Source organism: Trachinotus anak, unplaced genomic scaffold (assembly GCF_046630095.1).
Source record: "Trachinotus anak isolate AG129_WGS33_773 ecotype Australia unplaced genomic scaffold, CSIRO_AGI_Tana_v1 ptg000004l, whole genome shotgun sequence".
Classification (NCBI taxonomy): Eukaryota; Metazoa; Chordata; class Actinopteri; order Carangiformes; family Carangidae; genus Trachinotus; species Trachinotus anak.
In genome coordinates this window covers 1,471,795-1,491,928 of record NW_027273855.1, presented here as the reverse complement: position 1 = coordinate 1,491,928, position 20,134 = coordinate 1,471,795, and the positions used below count along the sequence as shown (strand labels likewise).

Sequence of the window (20,134 nt, the reverse complement as noted above, 5' to 3'; positions counted from 1 at the left end):
GATGAAAGCAAGAAGGAGTATGGTTCACACTGACATACATTACATTCAAGTCTCCGCGAGAACATTCATGGCACAAATAAACCGGGTTTGCTTCGTTTGTCAGACGCAACGTGACGCCTGGATTTTTCCCTCCTCGTTCGTCTTCCTCACGTTGAGAGTCTGACGAGCTGCGGAGAAGGAAGTGAGGACAGGGAGTGAGGACGCATGGAAGAGAGAAATGAGATGCACCCAGGACCTCTCACACACAGTTTGAAATGTGTTCAAGATAGACGGGGTTTGTGTGTCACAGCGGGAAAAGGTTCAGGCCAGATTTCTGAAATGACGGTGTAGCCCACAGTAAGAAGTAGATCTGTCAGGAAGCCGCTTAAATCTCTCCTGTATATTCTCTTATCTAGAAAATGTACACAGTTCCCCACCAAAAAGATTTGTTTTTATGAGTCATGTGACATTTAAAAAACGAACAAAAAAACAAAAAAACAAAAAAAATCAGGATTAGGACTTGAACAAAACCCATCCATGTCATTTATTAACAGTCGTTCTTACTGATTTTCTGAAAGAAATGAAAAATTAAAGTAAGAAAATCAGACATCCAATAAAGATATTTACAAAATGTTAGCACTGTGAGTTTCTATGAGACTTCTGGAGATCATTACAGGTTACATGCAATTTTGCTTAAAACACAGCTGCATTTAACAACTAACATAACATACAATCAACATAACAGACACCAACCTATATAATAGATACTAACTTGCAACCTTATCATGAAGTTCCACTGGGGGTAAAACTATAAAATGAAGGCCGACTCTGTATAACTCAGAGTAACAGCGGCCGCTCAGTCGTGACTTGCATGTTCTCATACGTACCCATGGATGGTGTGACAGCAAATATAAGATAGGGCTTCTTTATATATTTGGTAAATACATACACTGAACTTTTAATAGGGAACATAAAAGCAGTCCACCAGTTCAATAACTGATGGAAAACTGGACAAAAGTTCAATTACATTTTAAAATCAGAGACAAAGTCAGATTACAAAGATTTGGCAAAAAAAGACAGATGTACATTTGTAATGCAGCCAGTAAAGAGATCGAGATGTCAGAACCGTGAAGTTGTGGACAGTGAGGAACACACAGTCTGTTGCTTACTGAGGATGAGCCTGCGTGTCTGTTTTGGCTGTTTGCACTGAGAAACAGAAACGTGTCAGATTTCAGGATCAGAGGCATTTCTTATTAAAAACGACATTCAGTCTTTCATCTACTTTTGTAACAAAATCAGAATAATCTCACCATAAAATAGCATTATGCTAATACTTTAATATTTATCACTGATATTAGACATTTCCAAGCAATGGTACTTTAAGTGTGTTTTGAGTCATAACCAGTCCCGGTCCACCAGTAATCACATTTCATTAAAACCACAATTTGGGAAATTATTAAAAATGTACGACACCAGCGTCCACTCCAGCCCAGGACCCCTCCCACTGTGTCCACAACTGTGTCACCATTTACATCTACAGCAAATGTTCAGCACTAATTCAGGAAGTATTTCTGGAACCAGACTGTAACTTCCAATATTGTAGAAAGCCAGAATTTGAAGGATGTCGTCAATGACCGTAGGAACAGGATTGTCCAATACCGACAGAGTTTAACTGAGAGCACAGCCTCTGTAACTTCAGGGGGGGATGGGAGGTTTGTGAAATGATTGTACAGCCACAGACTCTACAGCTGCTGCGTGAGGGTCCAGGAGCTGCTCTGGGTTCCTTCCTAGAGCTAGAGAAGTGAGGCTAATGAGGTTAATGAAGTGGCCACTAAGTGCATTTTAAAACGAAAGCGGTAATCAGAAATACTGTGGACACGCACTCGTCACAGGGAGCCACCGAGCCTCATGTCTCCTGTTGATCCATGGACACCGAAAAGAATAAGTGATTATAAATTCCCATTTTGGTTAATTGGCATTTCAGGCTGCAGAGTAAAAGTGCTGCTCAAGACCTACACACTAAACTGCAGAGGATCAACACGCATCATCCCTTCATATTATGTTGGTCCTCTTTTCTGTTTCAGATCCTTAATAACAAACAAAACCCCAGTTCAGTTTACAACTGCCTGTGGAGGGGCCACACCTTTCATGTGGACTCAGCTACACCCTCAGACATCATATATCCAGAGAAAACCACTGAGGACTGAATGTGCGAGTTCGACTGCGACTGGGTGAAATATCTTTAACTCTACATAAACAGGACAAGTTGAGAGCTCAGCTCAAACAGCAGGTTTCCTACCATCTGCACAGCTGAGATGACCTCACACATACTGGCTATGATTTTCACCTGCTGCTGATTTGATATCGAGTGTCATTTGAAATCTAAAATAAAAGTTCAGAGTTATATCACAAGTGAACATGAGTGAGAGGGTAAGTGAGCAGAGGTCCAACGGTACAGGCCGACAATGAAACTGGCACCGATTCACAAATCCAAAGAACACCAGTGAATGACTCAGGAACATACAGAACACTCTCTCGTTGGTTGATCCAATCAATCTGTAATGTACACGAAAAACCTGGAAAAAAAAAACCATGAACCAGTTTGACAATAAGGTACAACTCCCACTGGGAGTAACTCGTCAGCGTTAAGCATGTTTCCTGTATTGAAAATAACTCCACTTTTGAACAGGAGTGAAGAGTATTAGAGTTAACAAATGTGTTTCAATGAGCCAACACAGCAGAAACAAGAAATTAGTTAAGAGTCAATGCACGTATGAGATCAGCGTTCTCCTCCTTGAAGAAAATGAACAGCTTAGGATTCAAAGATAATGCCAACCTGTCTGCATCGCCTACGTCTGTTTGCTAACATAGTTCCCAATCACTTTGCATGCTACGCTTAGTGGTGCCAAGTAGATATCCTATGAACTTAGCTCTGTCTCAGTGGGGTGGCTGGAAGTCCTCAGTTCCTTTCAGACACTTACTTCAGGCACCTCAAATGACACAACCACATCTCACTCTGTGGGGGAGGGGGGGAGGCACGGCAACATTTCTCCCATTCGCTACCACCTCGAGAGGGTGTCTAAGATACAGAGTCTTTGCTAGCTCCCGGTGGGCTCCCGCCACCTGTGACCAAATTACAGAGCAGTTTGCGTCGCCCGGCCTGATAGTCCTCCTCGTCTACGTTGACCAACAGTTTTATAGCCTCGTGGCCCACAGCCTGTTTTAGGGAATCTGTGATAAAGACCCCTTTAAGAGCCTCTAGCAACGATCCATTGATGTAGTCCCTCCAGAAGGCATCCAGGTAGGTGAGCTCTGAGAACTTGATGTCACAGATGATGGAGCCCAAGTCTCGGGATTTGAGGATAGTGTTGGCCTGGTTGAAGCGCTCGAACTGTCGCTCCACCGCCTCTTGTTTGTTGGAGAACACGTTGCCCTGAAGTGCAGACTCGTGCTGGCAGTACTCAGCACGAACCCGGAGGCGGATATCTGAGAGGAGAGAACAACAAGCGTCAGCTGACAGTGAGCACTAGGGCTCGGACAAATGAAACAAATAACACCAGCAGTTTATATTTGAAAGGTTAACACCTCCACCACAGCTGAGTACTGACAGCCAGCATGAACTGCCTGACATGTGTACGAGCCTGAAGACTCAACGTCACGTGTCCTTGAAATGAACTAGTTTCTACTATATGTCACGCAAGTATGTCTCAAGGCCCCAGTGTGTGGCTGTTAACAATGGTCACACTCAAAGGCAAAGTAAGCTGCCTCCCATTGGAGCTAATGAATCATAAAAACACAAACTTTCAGAGGATTCATTGTGTAAGTAACAAATAAATAACACAGTGAGAGCTCCAGAGAAACTTTCCCACCTGGAGAATGACTGAGTAAAACCACTGTTATTAACAACACCTGTGGCCTTTAAGTGAACTGCATCCTGATGCTCGAGCTTGTGCTCTCACTGCACATGTAGATGGGAGCGAGGTCTGGTTTTGTGAGGCTATACTATGGCTTATGTTTTTTGGAAATTAGATTTATGAAGCACACCAGCTAGCTCTAGTCCTCCACCAACATCTGTCACATCTGTTCGGACAAACGGGCGTCACTGGATAAAACTTTTTGGTTTTTTTGTGCTCGGTGGAGTTTGTGTTGGGTTGTGCTGGGAGCCGGGTGTTTGTTGACGTTTGCTAATGTTAGCCAGTGTTGCACACTGTTGGTGCTGCAGGGAAGTGGCTCACATCCTGGCAGTATGCACTGTCAAATGATGTCTGGCCAAGCGTACAACCGTCCATTATAGTAAACCACCTGCATTACTACACTACGCTCTCTCTTTGTGTCCAAATGCTCCACTGTGACTCTCTGTCTGAAGTCTTTGTCCTGCTCACACTTTGTCTCACTGATACATCGCAGAGAAATCAGGGTTCTCCAGGAGTAATCAGGTTTCTCTTATTCTTTACCCTGATGACTCAAACTGGGTCTCTCTATAAAATGCTGTTTAGGAAATCAGCTGACCTGGAAAAACCTTACTTAAGGCATGTAAACACACATGTGTCTAAATTATTTAATGATATATAAATGTGTTTCATTATTGTGTTGTCGTACTCTTTAAGGCCAGATAAAACCAATGCTCTCTCTCAGTCGTGTTTCTTTTTACCACATGTTTGCTTCTCTCTGCAGTCAGCTGAGGAATGACTCCTCTTCCGTTTGCGGTTTGGTACAGGGGCAGCTGGCTTTGTTCGCGGGGGGCCAACATGAGGTCCTGACGGGGAACAGCAAATGACTGGCTGAGGACCTAGACAGTGACATTAGTTATGACATTAATCAAACTTCTGTGTCATAGTGGGGAAAAAAAAAAAGAAAAGAGCTTGAACGCACGCAGACACCACCGACCTGTTCGTCTGTGAGGCGGGGTGTCTTTGCCCTGCACTGCTCCTCTTGGGGAAATGTAGCGCACTGATGTCTCCTCCAGGTACTTGTCAACAGGGTCTGGACACACTGAAAACAACAGATGATTTCTGATGTTATTTTGAATTGCAATGTTAATCATCTTCATATCAGTGGGTATGTCTCACAGATTGCAGAGACAACGTCTCAACAGTCAGTGTTTGTGCACTACCAGGGTCAACACATATATAATCACCTCAGTCAAATACTCTCCAACATGTTTACTATGTTTGCATTTAGTTAAGATTCGAGGGGTAGAAGTAGTTACCAGATGTAACTTCTTGCCCTTTAACACGCCTGGCTCCTGGTTAACCCCTTCAAGGCTCCATCTCAGGACCCTGAGTCAGAGCTTTGCACTGATTGACCAATCAGGGGACAGCCACTGCACACTGTAGTTCCCCCTATAAAACCCCTGCATGTACGCTGGGCTTGTCCCTTTGGAACTCAGCAACACATTCCTAAAAGTGGGGCCAGCTGGGCCTGCAGTTAGAGAGCTATGGACATACTCAGAGAACTGGAATTACATTCAGTATCTGCTATTTCTGTTTCATTTCCGGCAGCAAGCTGCAGCCACCGGGACTCAGAGAGGCTGCTCACTGCAGAGCCAATCAATCCTACATTATTTCACTCTTTTCAAACTCATCTCTGGCCACACACCTGCCTGAGCTGCTGAGCTGCAGCGACTGAGTGGAGACTAAAGTCTTCTCTGTGCACAGCCACCAGTTAGCACCTACAGATAGCCTATGTGTGAGGCGTTCAGGGGTTATCAGTAAACTGTAGCTACGGAAAATAACAAGGGTTACACTCTCCCCCTCTGAATTGCATAAGTCTCTGTATGCACAACGGTCGCACACTGCACCACCCACTAGCATGAGTTTAAAAAAAAACAAAAAACAAACATGCTAATGAAATGGGACAGAACAGGATTTTTTTTTTTTTTAATTCTGTCATGGGATTAGAACGATGCATATCACAGTGACTCTACTGAACTAGATTTACCACAAAACCATTCCCTATAACCTGGTTGGCTTCTCTAACTGAGTAGAAGAGGAGGTAGAATCGCAAACAACTAAGAATGGAATGGGACCTCACACAAATGGGAGGATTAGTAACCTATAACGTCCTGCATTTCAATGGCCACCATTCTTCATGGGACTATCTCATCCTCAAAAACACACTCAGCAAACTGTGACTGAGCCCACTTCAAAATCAAACTGAATCTGGAGATCAGTGTGGAGATCCAGTCCCGACGAGCAGGACGCTCACTCTTATTTTCTGACTATGTGTAAATCTGATGTTTTCACGCCACAGATGATGAAAAGAAACATAAACCATGGGTCGTACAGGTAAAACATGAAGGGGGCAGCTGACCTGACACAGGCTGGGCGGTGGAATAAATTATATATTTCTCATATTTGTCGGTAACGTTTATTTAAAACAAAGAATATTCAAGTAAAAAGTCTGAGCCAATAAACCACAAGCACATTACAAATTAACATAACGAACACAACCTGCCACCAACCCTCAGTGTTGACTCTGAGTCAACTAAAAATCTGGTTTCTGGACGGCCCGACATAACACACAGGCCATTTTATGTTCACTGTGAGTGACTGTGCCAGAACATCATTAAGAAGCTTCTTCTAACTCAGATGCAGCAAAACAATCTAAAACATCGGGACTGTACATTAGTAACATGATGACATGTAAAACAAACTCTCATTATTAAACACATATTTCGAGCCTGGTGTGGAGATACTGAAAACACTGCATTACTCACCGGCCTGTCGTTTCCTGAGTGTGACGTAAGGCAAAAGGTCGTGGCGGGTGATAATCCTCAGAAGCTGGAGAACGTGCCGGAAATTGGTCTCATCGCAGCGACCCTGGCGCTCTAGGGCCAGCAGGAAATCCCTTCCACTCCTGATGCCACCACGCTCATACTCGTCAATCACATCCACAAACAGGAATGACAGTACCCTGACATCCCGATGTGTCAGCTGGGCTCCAACTATGTCAAACATGCGGTGGAGTGAGTACAGCCCATGGGAGTTGTCCACTGCTTCCTCAGGCCACGGTTCAAAACCCCCGTCTCTCCTGGATAAGCTGGAGTTGGCGCAGGAGGCAGAAACGTTCCTGTTGGCCACCTCCCCGCTGGCTGCTGACGCACCGGAGCAGCCCGGCCTCCCCGTCAGTGCTCTGTGTTCCAGAGGCCCAGCAGTTGCGCTGCTCGGACTCGAGTGCAGCTGATTAGCCTGAATGTGAGGCCGGGCCTGCTGAGCAGAGGAGTTCTGGGCAAGCTGGGGAGGAATAACGGCATTGGGGAGCTGAGGTTGCTGTGATGTCATCTCAGGACCCGAGGGTGATAAGGGACGCTCAAATCCCTGCAACTCCTGCTGCCTCTGCTCCAACTGATGAGCTGAGTATGGAGAGTGGAGGACCACATATGAATGTACAATCATTTCACACTGAGTTTACCATCAGTGGCCGTCACAGGTTATAACAGTGAAGGCGAACCTCCTCTGCTAATGTCAGAAATCATAATTATACCTTCATGAGATACAACATTCAGAGAAATAAAACAAAGCTCAACATAACACAGAAAAGGCAACAGATTTAATGAAGCTGGCAAATATACCTGATATCACAATATATACAACGAGAATTTACCAGCCAGCAGACTATTCACACATCTGTCAGAACATCTGTGTGCACACCTTTAAATTTCTGGGTGTATTAGAGCATTGTGGGCAATGTTGCAAATCAGTGAACAGGGCTGTTTTATGGAAATGTAAGATTTTTGCATAGATGTGCTGGAGTACTTCGACTTGTCAAAAAACTAGTGTTAAGTAGCTGGAAATGTAAGTCATACAGCAGAACATTACGGCTCTACAATAATAACTTTCCTTTGAATCCATTGCTGTGTCAAATATTTAACTTGCATTAAAACTGCAGTGGGAATCAGGTGAGTGAACAGTCTGTAAGTGACCAGCATGTTAAATGTTTTGAACTTTCAAAAAAAAAAACAAAAAAAAAACAATAAAATGATTTCAACAATAGAAATCTGCCCTTACACTGAACTGTGACCTTGAACCTCAGTTAAACCAGGTCTGCAGTGGGTAGTTAAACTTCAGATACAGTGACCTGAGCTGTATTCAGACTTACCTGAAAACCCCTCATTCACCCATTCACTCCCTATAAAACTGGCACCTGGAAGTCCACTCCACAGTGAGCAGCAGGTCAGGAATTTAGATAGTTATCAATCTACATCTTTCTATGCCATCACTGATAGGTGTAATGTTGCATCGTGGTACATGCCATGAATATTGCTTTTTTCATTCCACTTCTCACTTAGAACTCAAACACTCAAATAAAATGGTGGCTGGCAAATATAGTGCACTGAACAATGACGGGGGTGGGAGGCTGATATGGTTTACAGCCCTCAAGTGGCATTTAGGTGGTTTTTACAGGACGCAATAGCTAGGTGTATTAAAGGGGCAGCTTAAACTGCAGCAATGAGGTTTAAGAGACCACATGATTGTTTTCTACACAACACAGAGCCCTGATATACCCTTGATTTATCTAAACATATGAGGATTATTCTATGCCAACTCACCCAGAATTCAGAACTTTTCCCAGTTCATATCATGGATTTTCTTGAAAAGTCATGTGAAAACTATTTAATTCATGGTAGATTTCAAAATCCTACATGTTCACTCCAAATACTTTTTTACTTTTAGAAATTCGGCCCTCTGAATGATTCTTCTAAGACACCAATTGCTTATTTTTCACTGGACTGGGTTTAATTTGTACTGAACATCCAAGTAACCCTGAGGATAATTTGCAACATTATGTTTTACAGTAATTAAATGAATAAAAATAAATATTTTTTCCCCTAACAAGAATTTTTTTTCCCCCAATAGATAGATTATTAACTAATGGATATGTTATTATCTATTGGAAAAGCCTAGAATAAGAAGCCAACCATCACAAGACAAGCAAGACTAATGGAGAAGTTGATTAATTAATTATTATTATTAAGTCTTTCACCTTTGGCTGAGGTGGGAACAGACAAGGAGCTAGTGAAGCTGAGAAGTGGATGTTCTGACTTGACACAGTTTGTTTACGTCGCCAAAATACCACTTCTCATCTTCAAAGGTTCCTGAGGGTTTTTTTTTTAGGTGTCCAGTACAAATCTCAACCCAATCCAGTGGCAAATAAGCAAATGGTGAGGCTTTGAATACACATATAAAGAATTGCAAACATTATGTGATTTAGCCCAGAGGTCCAAACTTCAAAAAAGTATTCAGAGTAGAGCTATAGGATTTTGCAAGGCCCCACGAATTTAACATAACTGTTCATATTCATTTTCACAGGGGAAGCCATGACATGAAGTGGGAGGTCCAAGGTGAGCTGGTATGGAGTGACTGACTGATGTGTGTAAGTCAGACCGTAAACCTGTATCACAGCAAACATTCTGACTTGTCTCTGAATAAGCGCAGTTGTAAACAAGACAATCATTAAAACCCATGTTGTTGGTTCAGGGTCAGGGTCCTGGTACTGTGCGTGCTGGCTCACTGTCAGTGTCACGGCTTATGGGAAGAGAAGGAGGCCTCGTCAACCACACACATACATCTCAAAAAGGCATTAATGAAAAAAATAAAAAATAAAAAGCGGAGAATCAAACGTGCACCTAATCGGGGGACACACATGTTACGAAAGAGCAGCAGCAGAATAAGAAAACAGGACAGGAATTGTCAGCTGACTTTTCAAATGTCGCATGTATTGTTCATGAAGTGGACACGGTCAAGAATACGGTTATAAACACAGGAAATCATTATTATGACCAACTGCTATCATCATGAGGCCGTCTGGACTACATTTAACCATAGAGCTAGCTAAGGCTAGTTTAGCTAGCTAAAGCAGTGTGTAAACACAGGAGCCGGATTTTCAGAAAAACGTCGGTGCCAGTTCAACAGCTCACAAGAGACCGTTTCTCCTACAGACCACATGAACGAACAAACACACACTAATAACATCCAGCTGTTTACAAGACGAATAAGAAGCTAACAACTAGCTAGGGCACCTAACGGACGTTAGCTAGCAAGCTAACGACAGTTATTTGCAAATTAAAAACAGATGCAAGGTGATTTTGGTGTGTGGCCGTTACACAAAAAGACGGGAAACTAGACTTTAATCTGTGTTGTGCTATTTGCGTTTAAATACCCCAGAATTTGCTACGATCCCGTGAATCTGCGCACAATAATACACATATTCCCACGATCTGCGTCTTGGTTTGTTGTGACTGCTCGTCGCTAGCCTCCGTCCACGTTAACGTCATCCAAACTAACTTACACAAAGCCAAGTACAGCAGACACTTCAGATAAAACACATCCCATAATGTGATGAGAAGTTTACATTACCTTCTGCCTTCTGGATATTCCTGACGAGCCCGTCACTAACAAAGTTCGGTAGGCCGCTAACGCTAGTTACCTCCCAAGTGTCTAATTGGACAGGACAGAAAACACGGACACGTTTAATTGTTTTTTCGACTACAACGTTCAGCACATGCCAGCAGTGTCTCGATGTGCGGCACGGCTTTTTTCAGGTCAGAGAACCAGAGTTTGTTCAGTGGTTGTGGTCCACACACAGTCACCATGGGAAAAATAAGCAGACAATTCTCGTTCTTCAGCTAAAATGAAAGAACTTCCAGGTTACAGCAGAGTTCAGTTCCGGGTTAACAGAGTTGCCTCTCGGAGAAAGCAGGGCTCAGTACGGTGGCCCCCTGAGGACAAAAGCTTGTACGAGCGTGAACGAAACGCGCTCATAAACGCAGAAACGAACCAAAAACACCGAGAAGCGAGGAGACACGGATGTTCAGGGAAACTCGCTCCGGGACGTTAGGGGCACTGACGGGTCAGAACTTCTGCTCCCTCCAAGTACATCCACCCGCAGCCAGTTTGGTTTTCTTATAGACTACAGGTGATTGGTGTTTAAGTGTGTATGATTACAAGATGACTGATGTTAAATAAGCTCATGAGGAGGTGTGATGCTTTCTTTGAATGGTGATCTGTACATATAACGGCTGAGGTTGTTATTGTCACTGCACAATGGATGTGACCATGTCAGGGACAGTAATAATAATAATAATAATTATTCTAATTATGATTATAATAATTAAAATAATTAAAATAATAGTAGAAGTAACGATGAATCTGTTTTGATTGTTGATGTACAAGTTTATTGACGTTGTGAGGTTTGATAACAGAAAAACACAATTATGCAAGGTCCAAATCATCAGTACTAATTACATAGTTACTAATTACTAGTTACATATAATTATTGATTATTATTAAAACGACACTGTGGTACAGTGGTTAGTACTGTGGCCTCACAACAAGAAGGCTCTGGGGCCTTTCTGTGTGGAGTTAGCGAGTTCTCCTCAACAGCCCAAACACATGCAGGTTATATAGCGAGCCCTAAACTGGCCGTAGGTGTTAATGTGAACGTGAATGGTTGTTTGTCTCTATAGGTCAATCCTGAGATAGACTGGCAGCCCGTCCCAGCTCTACCCAGCTTGTTGCCCAATGTCTGTTGAGATTGGCTCCAGCCTCCCCCCTCAACACACACACACACACACACACACACACACACACAGACATACACACATCGAATCAAATGTCAATATCGGTGCTGTTTTACAGCTACAGCTCTGGAACTCATGGAGGTGTGAGTATGTACACAGAGGTCTTTAGTATTTACGTTATAGAAAATTCTACATTACTGAAATACAGTTGCACCGTGGCTCTGTGTGTTCTCAACAATCAGAACTGTGTTGTGCATAAAGTGTTTTGTACTGCAAACAGAAAATAGCTATTTACTACCGTTGCCTAAACGGAGGGAGGTTCGAATAAGCTGACTTCTGAGCACACTGGCAGGTGCTACCTATCTGTCCTGCCCAATGTTCGCCTTACAACAGAGATTTATCACTGTCGTCCCTCTCTCACCCTCCCCACCGGTAGAGGTCTACTATTTCTAGTCAAGGGCACACGTTCAAAATAGCCCTATCTGTGTATCTATTGTCATGTAGACAGCTGACTCCGCTCCATACTCAGGGCATAGTACATAAGGAAGATTATTTGTAGTTATGAAAAATTAACATTTCATTTCCTTCAGTCTGTCCTTCAATGGTGCCCTTCAAAATGTTCCAATATGGGGAGCTTATGTGTTTGTAGGGAAATAGATATGAGTGACCTGACAAGCATTTTCTGTGTGCCATCCCATTTGTTGGCAAGGCTTTCCAACAGATTCTTCAAGTTGCCTGTGAGCTCAGTTTAGCCTGACTGTGAAATAGATATGGGCTGATACTAGTTTCTACCTGTCTGTGGTTGGGTTTAGGCAACAAAAGCACTTTGGTTAAGGTCGGGGAAAGATGGTGTTTTGGGTTAAATATAAGTAAACATGAACATTTTTCTGTTTTAAACAAGATCACAATGTGTCCCTAACCTGTGAGTGCCAAAAGAATCATTAAAAAATGTAGTAAGTGGATTTTGTTTTGCAAGATTGGAAATTTTGGTAGAATAAAACATCTGTAAAGATTTTCCTGATAAGTTTGGTATCAGCCATAGATAAAGATGGATGTAGCGTCTGTGACATCACCCACAGGTTTCTGAAGAGCGGTTTTGTAGCTTGGAGTGGGCTGATCCACTGTCACCATCTTGGCAGTGGCTGATTCCACCCCTAACTCCCGGCTAATCCAAATATGGGCAAAGAGGTGGGGCATGTGTGGAGCTGAGACTCTGGTGCATGCTGGTTTGTTGCAAGAATACACTCACCCACCTGTCACTCAAAGTGACCACGCCCTCAATTATGCAGAACTTTAGTCCTTAATAAAATGTAAACAGGTGAGTTCTATAAAACTCAGCCGTACAGTCGTCATGAAGGAGGAAATGATCTCTAGAGACCAGAACAGTTTCTGTACCAGGCTGTAAACATGTTTCTTTCTGCTGTAAAGTTGGACATTTGAACATGGGAGTCTCTGGGGACTGACTCACTGCTGGAGCCAGACTATAGTGGTCATTAGAGGAACTGCAGCTCTCAGCTCTTCACTGTTGGCTTTGTTTCTCAGCCCTTGAGGTTGCCTCCTGGTTTCAATGTATTTGTGACTTGGCAAATACCTTAATTACCGACATTTCTTCTTTTTGTTTAGTTTAGTTGGTTTTTAGAAGATGGGGTGATCGGTTGGTCAAAATAAATATCAGCACCAAAAGGCTCAAGGGAAATACTGAATCTGTCCTCCCAGGGGACCGTGCTCTCTACCAGAGAGATGCATTTGGAGCTCCTGGACAAGAGCACCATGTCTGGGCGATGCAATGTTGTGGCCACTTTCTTTTACAAATCCACTTGCATCTCCCAGTCAGAGGCTTGATGGAGAAATGGAGAATGGAGGGAGTATGTGTGGTGGTTTCTTGCATTTGATTTGCCTTTGATCTCTTGGGCTCTTAGCAATTTCAGTGAGGAACTTATTATACTTTTACTTATACTGGACCTCACCCAGGGCCTTTGGGGCAGGCAGTAAGGATGTGGTTTAACGTACAGTGCGCTGCCCTGCACTGGTTGCAATGGCTCCTCGTCATTGCCCCAGAGTTTCACATTGCTTGGCGCGAGCAGGTCTGTACCCCTAGATCTCTCCAGGAGTGGAGCCTCTCAAGTGCCTGCTCTCATTCTCTCTTAGCTTAGACAACCTTCCTCTGCAACGTCACTTGACCCTCCGGATCACGAGGCATTTTTCCCCTCAGCATTCTTCTTGTTCTTGGATTTTCCATGATCACAAGTGTCCTCTGGGGCGGGGCAATCATCTTCTCAGGTATGTGCTGCACAGTCTCGCCATTGCCTCTACTTGAGTCATGGGAAATTATAGGTCATACTTTATTTATTTCACTGGGTGGGTACAAACACTGTAATTCCCCTCTTCCATCTTTCAGAGCACAGAGTAGACAGACCTGTCATCTGGCCAGCAGGGTGCTGTTAAACCAGAAACACTGAGGCTACACTGTGCTCAGGCCTGCAAGACTGAGAGCAGCCCCAAAATAAGTTTCAAAAACACAGCAACCCCGGGGATGAGAGTCTGCACGACAGCAGCTAACATCTCACTCTTTCTCCCCTGCCTCTGTGTTTGTGCTCTGTAAATGCCTGTGATAACATTGCTCCGTAGTTGTGTGTGTCCTCAGTCCAAACAGAAAGCCAAACTCAGCTGGCAGTGCAAAAGGTGTTTATTGCCTTTTTTTAATGGGGGTACCCGTGTTTAAAAAAAACCTGCTTATACCTGCTAATTTTGGTGCATAGAGGGTTTTAGGATAAGCTTTGCATATTGTTTTCTTGGAAGTTACATGTTTCTATAGCAGTTACTCTTTATTTGACCAAATATGTAAATACCATGTTTAGGCTTTGTAGAGCAGCAGAGGTGAAGTCTGAGAATAAAAGACTTTTATGTAAAAATGACAACATCATTAAAATCAATTATGAAGTCATATTTAACACCAACCTCAGGTGAACCTAGGTGAACATAGGTGCTGCTTTCAATATTCCCTCATTGTTTGGGGGGGGGGGGGTTCTCTTGTTTCCTATTTATAGATTTCTCTCTCTCTCTTTCTCTGTCTGTCTCTGTCACTCTTCCCTACATCACCCTTGGATTTTGGGTGGGTGAGTCAAGACCTTTTTTAGTGCCACACTCACCCAACAATAAAGACTGAGGCAGTTGCCCCCTGTATTTGCATTGTATCTGAGTGCAGCAGTGCGTTCAGTGGTGTGTCACAGGCAGGGACGGAGCAGCAGCTATGGATGATGTATATAAAGCAGCGGTGAGTACAGCATCTGCCAAGTATCATATGCTATTTTATCTCTCTGTCCGGTGATTATTCACATTGAGGTGATGATTTCTGATGTAAGAATCAGAAAATCCTGGGACAGATTTGCACGACAGGACGACAAAAATACAAAGACAAATACAAACAACAAACACACTCTGTTGCATGAAGTGACGCTATCATGTTTGCATTTTAAGTTTAGAGGCTGTTGTTACACCTGTTAGAAATAAATATTGTACAGTACTATATTATGACCCTGCAGTAATTTCTACCTTTATGAAGCTACAATGTAAAACTTTTAAAATGTATTTTTTAGAAAACAGAGTTTATCACATTGTGAGACTTTGACTGACATGAGCTGATGCTGATTTAACACACTTTATAGTCCTTGAAGTGGCCGTAGCTCTTGTTGAGGACGATGAGGTCATGTCCTTGAAGACATGAGCTTTAACAACCTGAGGTTACTTTCATTCTACATTAAAATCATTTATATGGTGTTTTTTTTCATATGAAGTTATAAATATGATATTTTAACAAATTTTAGAAAAACCTGTGATGGCCACTTGATCAATGTTTATTTTTTTGGGAAAAAAAATATGATTAGTGTGTTTGAAAGAACCAAAAAAGAGTCTGTGTGTCACTTCAACTTGTCCGAGGCTGAAACAATAGTGTGATAAGAACAGACAGGTCTCAGAGTGACAGGCTGCTGTGGTGAGCTCATGTTTCTGTGCCTGACAATAGAACAAAGAACAGCTGGACGGTTCAGGGGAAAGAGAAGGAACAGCTGATGGCTATTAAAACAAATGGGTGACACCAGACACCCACCCCTGGAAGTGTGACAGCCGTCCAGCTACACTGAGAGCGGCACAGACCTGAGGCCATTGGTGTAGCTGCTGAGCTGAGCTCTGACTGTGGTAAAGAGAAGAAGTGAACGACTGTAAAAAACTCAATGTTCATCCTGATTTTATTTCCTTTCAGGTTGAAAACTTGACAGAAGAACAGAAAAATGGTGAGGAAATGACTTACTGCTGTTATTACTGCCATTATCTAGATTTAGGATTCAAGTTCAAGTTCAGCATCTGCTGTTTTTATAATACTAACAATATTATATCACTTGAGTTTTATTACCTCTCACAGTTTGTATCTAAAAAACATGAAAAATATAAAAAGAATAAAATATATATGTAACCTGTCCTTTATATATATCAATGAGCACATACACTTAATGGATAAATAATAAGGCTGTCAGTGTGGTGCCCTCTTTTAAAGAGTGGATCACTGAGAGATCTTTGACAAATATCATTTCATCAAAAAAAAAAAAAAAAAATAGAATAAAAATCCCTCCTCATGAGCACAGGAACGGTACTTAATTGAACTTCAGGAACCAGGGACTAAATTTGGTTCCTGGGCCATAAAAGGTCTCCACTCAGCAACACTGAGGGCCACCAGGATTAATATTCGGACGAGGGATCAGACGTTTCCTGTCATGTTTATTGAAACAAAATATCTGAAAACACTGAAACACTGTGCAGTTGTGAGTGAGAGCTAATGAGTTAAGTAAACTAGAACATCTGCATTTTCACCTGCTGCCGTCGCTCATGGCAAGTGATGCTTAAAAAAGCACGTTATCATGGTCAAAGTAAGGGACATGAACATATGTGAAAAATATATGTTCAGAAATATTAGTCAAACAAAACATCGACAAACATTTATGAACTCCTCACTAAAAATTAATAACTCATAAATTATTAGAGATCAACAGGTTGTTTAAAAGCGAATATTGTCCAGTCATTCTTGACATTTAATAGTGGAAATATATTTTTAGACATAAATGGTCACGGCCAACATCAATTTCTTCAGCTGACAGCTGAATTTTTTTCCTCCGCCTCACAGTTGCTGAGATATTTGCCAACACATTTTCCAAATATGTTTGCTCTGTTTCTCACCATGTGGTGGCACTGTTTACCAAGTTTCAGTCTAGTAGTAGTTTTTGAGATATTCATCATGTTTTGCTAATTCCCCACAGAAAACCACTAATTCATATAAAATCAACTGTCACAGATCGATCTGTATTATCCGCACCAACAGTAGAAGCCCACACCTCCTGAACATGCTTAACATCTTAGCTTTGAACGGATGAAGAACGCAATGAATGCACGGAAAAAAATAATATAGAGAACTATACTTAATAGATATTTATATAACTATAAACAAATCAATAACCATCAAACGCTCAAACTGTCACTACTGTAGAAAGCTGTAAGACTTTTTCTGTCTCTGGGTCAGGTTCAAAATGCTTTGGTGAACCTTTTCCCTAACACGGCTGAAACATTTCCCTGATAAGCCCCGCCTCTTGTGATGTTTATTGGTATTAGCACATCCTTTCCACTTATGGTACCAAGGTCCATGTCTCTAGCTTGTTCCAGCTCCCAGTAAAGTGTGCAAAGCCATAACCTGCTGAATACTCAGTGCCAATATGCTCTTTACTACTGTGGTAGGCTTCAGTTGGAATGAACATGAATATATACAGTATATTTTCAGTCTCTTTAGTCTCAAAACTAGCAGCAGGATCCATATTTCCTGTTGTGAAGCTTTACCTTGTTTAGTCACTCTCCCTTTTGTAACATCGACTTTAACTCCTTTACAAAAACATCTCCTTGGATTCACCGGTGCTGTCAACCTGCCAGTTGCTCTTTAAAAATGTTGAATTTGTGTTCATCTGTAGTGACTGAGAGACTTAAACAGCTGAAACTTATCAGACATTAACTGCTGCTGTGTCACTTCTAGAGTTCAAGGCTGCATTTGACATCTTCATCCAGGATGCAGAGGACGGCTGCATCAGCACCAAAGAGCTGGGGAAGGTGATGAGGATGCTGGGACAGAATCCCACCCCTGAAGAGCTGCAGGAGATGATTGATGAGGTGGATGAGGATGGTATGTCAGAATCACTAGTGGAAGAAAATGATTTTAACAACGCTGAAGAAACTTGAGTGTAAATTAAAAAGAAAACTGGATCTTAAGAGATTAAATAACTTAAAACGTGATATGGAGATACTGAGTCTTTTAACATCATGGTGCATTCACAGGCAGCGGAACAGTAGATTTTGATGAGTTCTTGGTTATGATGGTCCGCTGCATGAAGGAGGAGAGCAAAGGAAAATCAGAGGAGGAGCTGGCTGAACTGTTCCGCATGTTTGACAAGTAGGTTTCTCTTTATATGTCTGTTCACACACAAACGCAGAGCCTCTACGAAACTCAGAGAAAATACCACTAATGTGAGAGGAATCAGTGCTGACTCCCACTGGTGGATCCATACATGACGTTTTATCACTAAACCCTTGTGCACCCATTTACAGCTTACACTGAAGTCCTCAGAGGCATTAAAAATATTACATATTAATATTATTTTCCACTTTCACTGAATTAGATTTTTTTTTTCAGTCCTGATCATAACTACAAAATACTCAATAAGTTTCAGGATTTTAAACCTTTAAATCCCAGTTTGTTTACATAATACCACTGTCATTTTTATATAAATGATTTGCCATATACTAAATGCTAAGGGGAGATTTTTTGTTTGGATTAACCATTTGCTTTTGGCTCATATGGACATGCAATCACATACACTTGCATGTAGGCACACAAGCACACCCTACAAAGAGGCACATACCCCGACCACACACACACACACACACACAATTCCTGAGCCTGACTCCTTCATCTTGTGTTGAGGAATGGAGACGGCTACATAGACTTAGAGGAGCTGAAGCTCATGCTGGACTCCACTGGAGAGGCCATCACAGAAGACGACATCGAGGAGCTGATGAAGGATGGAGACAAAAACAACGATGGCAAAATTGATTATGACGGTACGTCAGCCAGCGAGTCTCTAACACACACCTTCAGTTTGGTTTAACCGACTGACTCCAGGTCTGATAACTCCTGACTCCAGTTAGATGTCTGGTGATGTCGTTAAGAGGTTCACACACTTTTTCCAACCTACTGTGAATGTTTGAAGGATGTTTTCAATGTGGACGAGAACAACACAATTATTAGTTAAAATAGATTATGTTTCTTCATAATTGTAACTTGGATAAAGATCTGATCATATTTTAGGACAAATTCATACATAAACTGAGGTCATTCCAAACAGTTCACTTCCTTTTACTTGTCACTGTAAATCCACAGGTAGAAATAAATATATCCTACCACATAAACAAGCTGAAGGACTCAATTATCATGCAACTCTTCTCCCTCCTCATCCCAATCTGAATAACCCCACAGACGGCCTTAGAAGAAACTAAAAATAAATAAATAAATAATAATAATGATAATGATAATAACAAAAACTGATATGTGTATCTCCCAGTCTCAACAGCTTCACCCACAGACATATGCATTCAGTTGTCAGTCTCAGGTCTAATAAACTATTTCATTACATGAAAATATTTTCATCACATTTCATTACACTGAGCAGAGAGAGCAGGAGAGAGGGAGAGAGAGAGAGAGGTCATCGGTAACTGCTGAAGAAACTAGCAGATCTGAATATCATCAGCAACTGGAGATGAGACAGTATGTTTACTGCAGCGCAGCAATAAAACCCTGAACCAAAGGGTTTCTGTCCACTGAAACACTTGAGGGCTTTTAATTTGAAACAGTTACAAGAAGTGTTGAGTTTGTATCAACGCATAATTCAGTAACTTTAACAAGCGACTGAAATTGAATGACTGAAATGGCGTTGTACTAAAAAACCTCTATGACCAATTCTCCATATCAAACAGAGGGAGCTAGAAATAAAGACCTGCCTTTAGTAAAAGTCTGTGCGTTCTGGGCTAAACTATTGATTCCAGACAGAGGCTGTGCTCTGTGTGAGAGACATAGTAAAGACGATATTCTGTCTCTCTGAGCGATCATCTCACAGTAAATACAGCTGAAACCACAGCAAAGTCTTTAACTTATGTGTTTGGTTCAGACTAGGTGTCGACCTGGACTTGTTTAGATATTGACTTTGTGTGTTCTCTCTGACAGAGTTTCTGGAGTTCATGAAAGGTGTGGAATAAATGATTCAGCTGGAGGCCTCTCACTGCAGCATCTGTCTTCACCTATGACAACATCATCTAAGGCCATTCCTGAAGGCATGCTTCCAGCGTCTGTCTGCTTTTAACAACACAAACACACCTGCCCCCGGCAGACGTCCGTCCTCTTAGTTATTCTCACACAACACTACCAAGGCAACGGTTTGCCTCGCACCAACTGCAAAGATATCAAGGCTGTTTACAATAAAAAGATTTTCATAATGTACATTTTGTCTGTCATATGTGATGTGATGAGTTCACTTAACCATATTTTACATC

General features: G+C 42.1%; 2 protein-coding genes across 2 annotated transcripts; one reads left to right on the top strand and one right to left on the bottom strand.

The window, feature by feature from the left end:
* Positions 1 to 499: 499 nt before the first annotated feature.
* On the bottom strand, positions 500 to 10,712 carry dedd (death effector domain containing). Its single transcript, XM_071475151.1, has 5 exons — positions 10,338 to 10,712; positions 6,698 to 7,333; positions 4,867 to 4,971; positions 4,631 to 4,768; positions 500 to 3,465 (listed from the first exon to the last, which is right to left on the bottom strand). The coding sequence occupies exons 2-5, from the start codon at positions 7,260 to 7,262 to the stop codon at positions 3,059 to 3,061; spliced, it is 1,215 nt and encodes a 404-aa protein (XP_071331252.1). The 5' UTR covers positions 7,263 to 7,333; positions 10,338 to 10,712; the 3' UTR covers positions 500 to 3,058.
* A 3,907-nt stretch (positions 10,713 to 14,619) lies between these two features.
* On the top strand, positions 14,620 to 20,081 carry tnnc1b (troponin C type 1b (slow)). Its single transcript, XM_071475153.1, has 6 exons — positions 14,620 to 14,774; positions 15,759 to 15,789; positions 17,568 to 17,714; positions 17,867 to 17,981; positions 18,513 to 18,649; positions 19,809 to 20,081. The coding sequence occupies exons 1-6, from the start codon at positions 14,751 to 14,753 to the stop codon at positions 19,838 to 19,840; spliced, it is 486 nt and encodes a 161-aa protein (XP_071331254.1). The 5' UTR covers positions 14,620 to 14,750; the 3' UTR covers positions 19,841 to 20,081.
* Positions 20,082 to 20,134: the final 53 nt, after the last annotated feature.

Excerpts from the sequence above, each read along its gene's own strand:
- dedd (XM_071475151.1), bottom strand. The coding sequence starts at position 7,262 with ATGACATCACAGCAACCTCAGCTCCCCAATGCCGTTATTCCTCCCCAG. Across the intron at positions 4,972-6,697 it reads ACTCAGGAAACGACAGGCCG|TGTGTCCAGACCCTGTTGAC; the intron begins GTGAGTAATGCA and ends TGTTGTTTTCAG. Across the intron at positions 4,769-4,866 it reads CCCGCCTCACAGACGAACAG|GTCCTCAGCCAGTCATTTGC; the intron begins GTCGGTGGTGTC and ends GTCACTGTCTAG.
- tnnc1b (XM_071475153.1), top strand. The coding sequence starts at position 14,751 with ATGGATGATGTATATAAAGCAGCG. Across the intron at positions 17,715-17,866 it reads TGATGAGGTGGATGAGGATG|GCAGCGGAACAGTAGATTTT; the intron begins GTATGTCAGAAT and ends GTGCATTCACAG. Across the intron at positions 18,650-19,808 it reads TGGCAAAATTGATTATGACG|AGTTTCTGGAGTTCATGAAA; the intron begins GTACGTCAGCCA and ends TCTCTCTGACAG.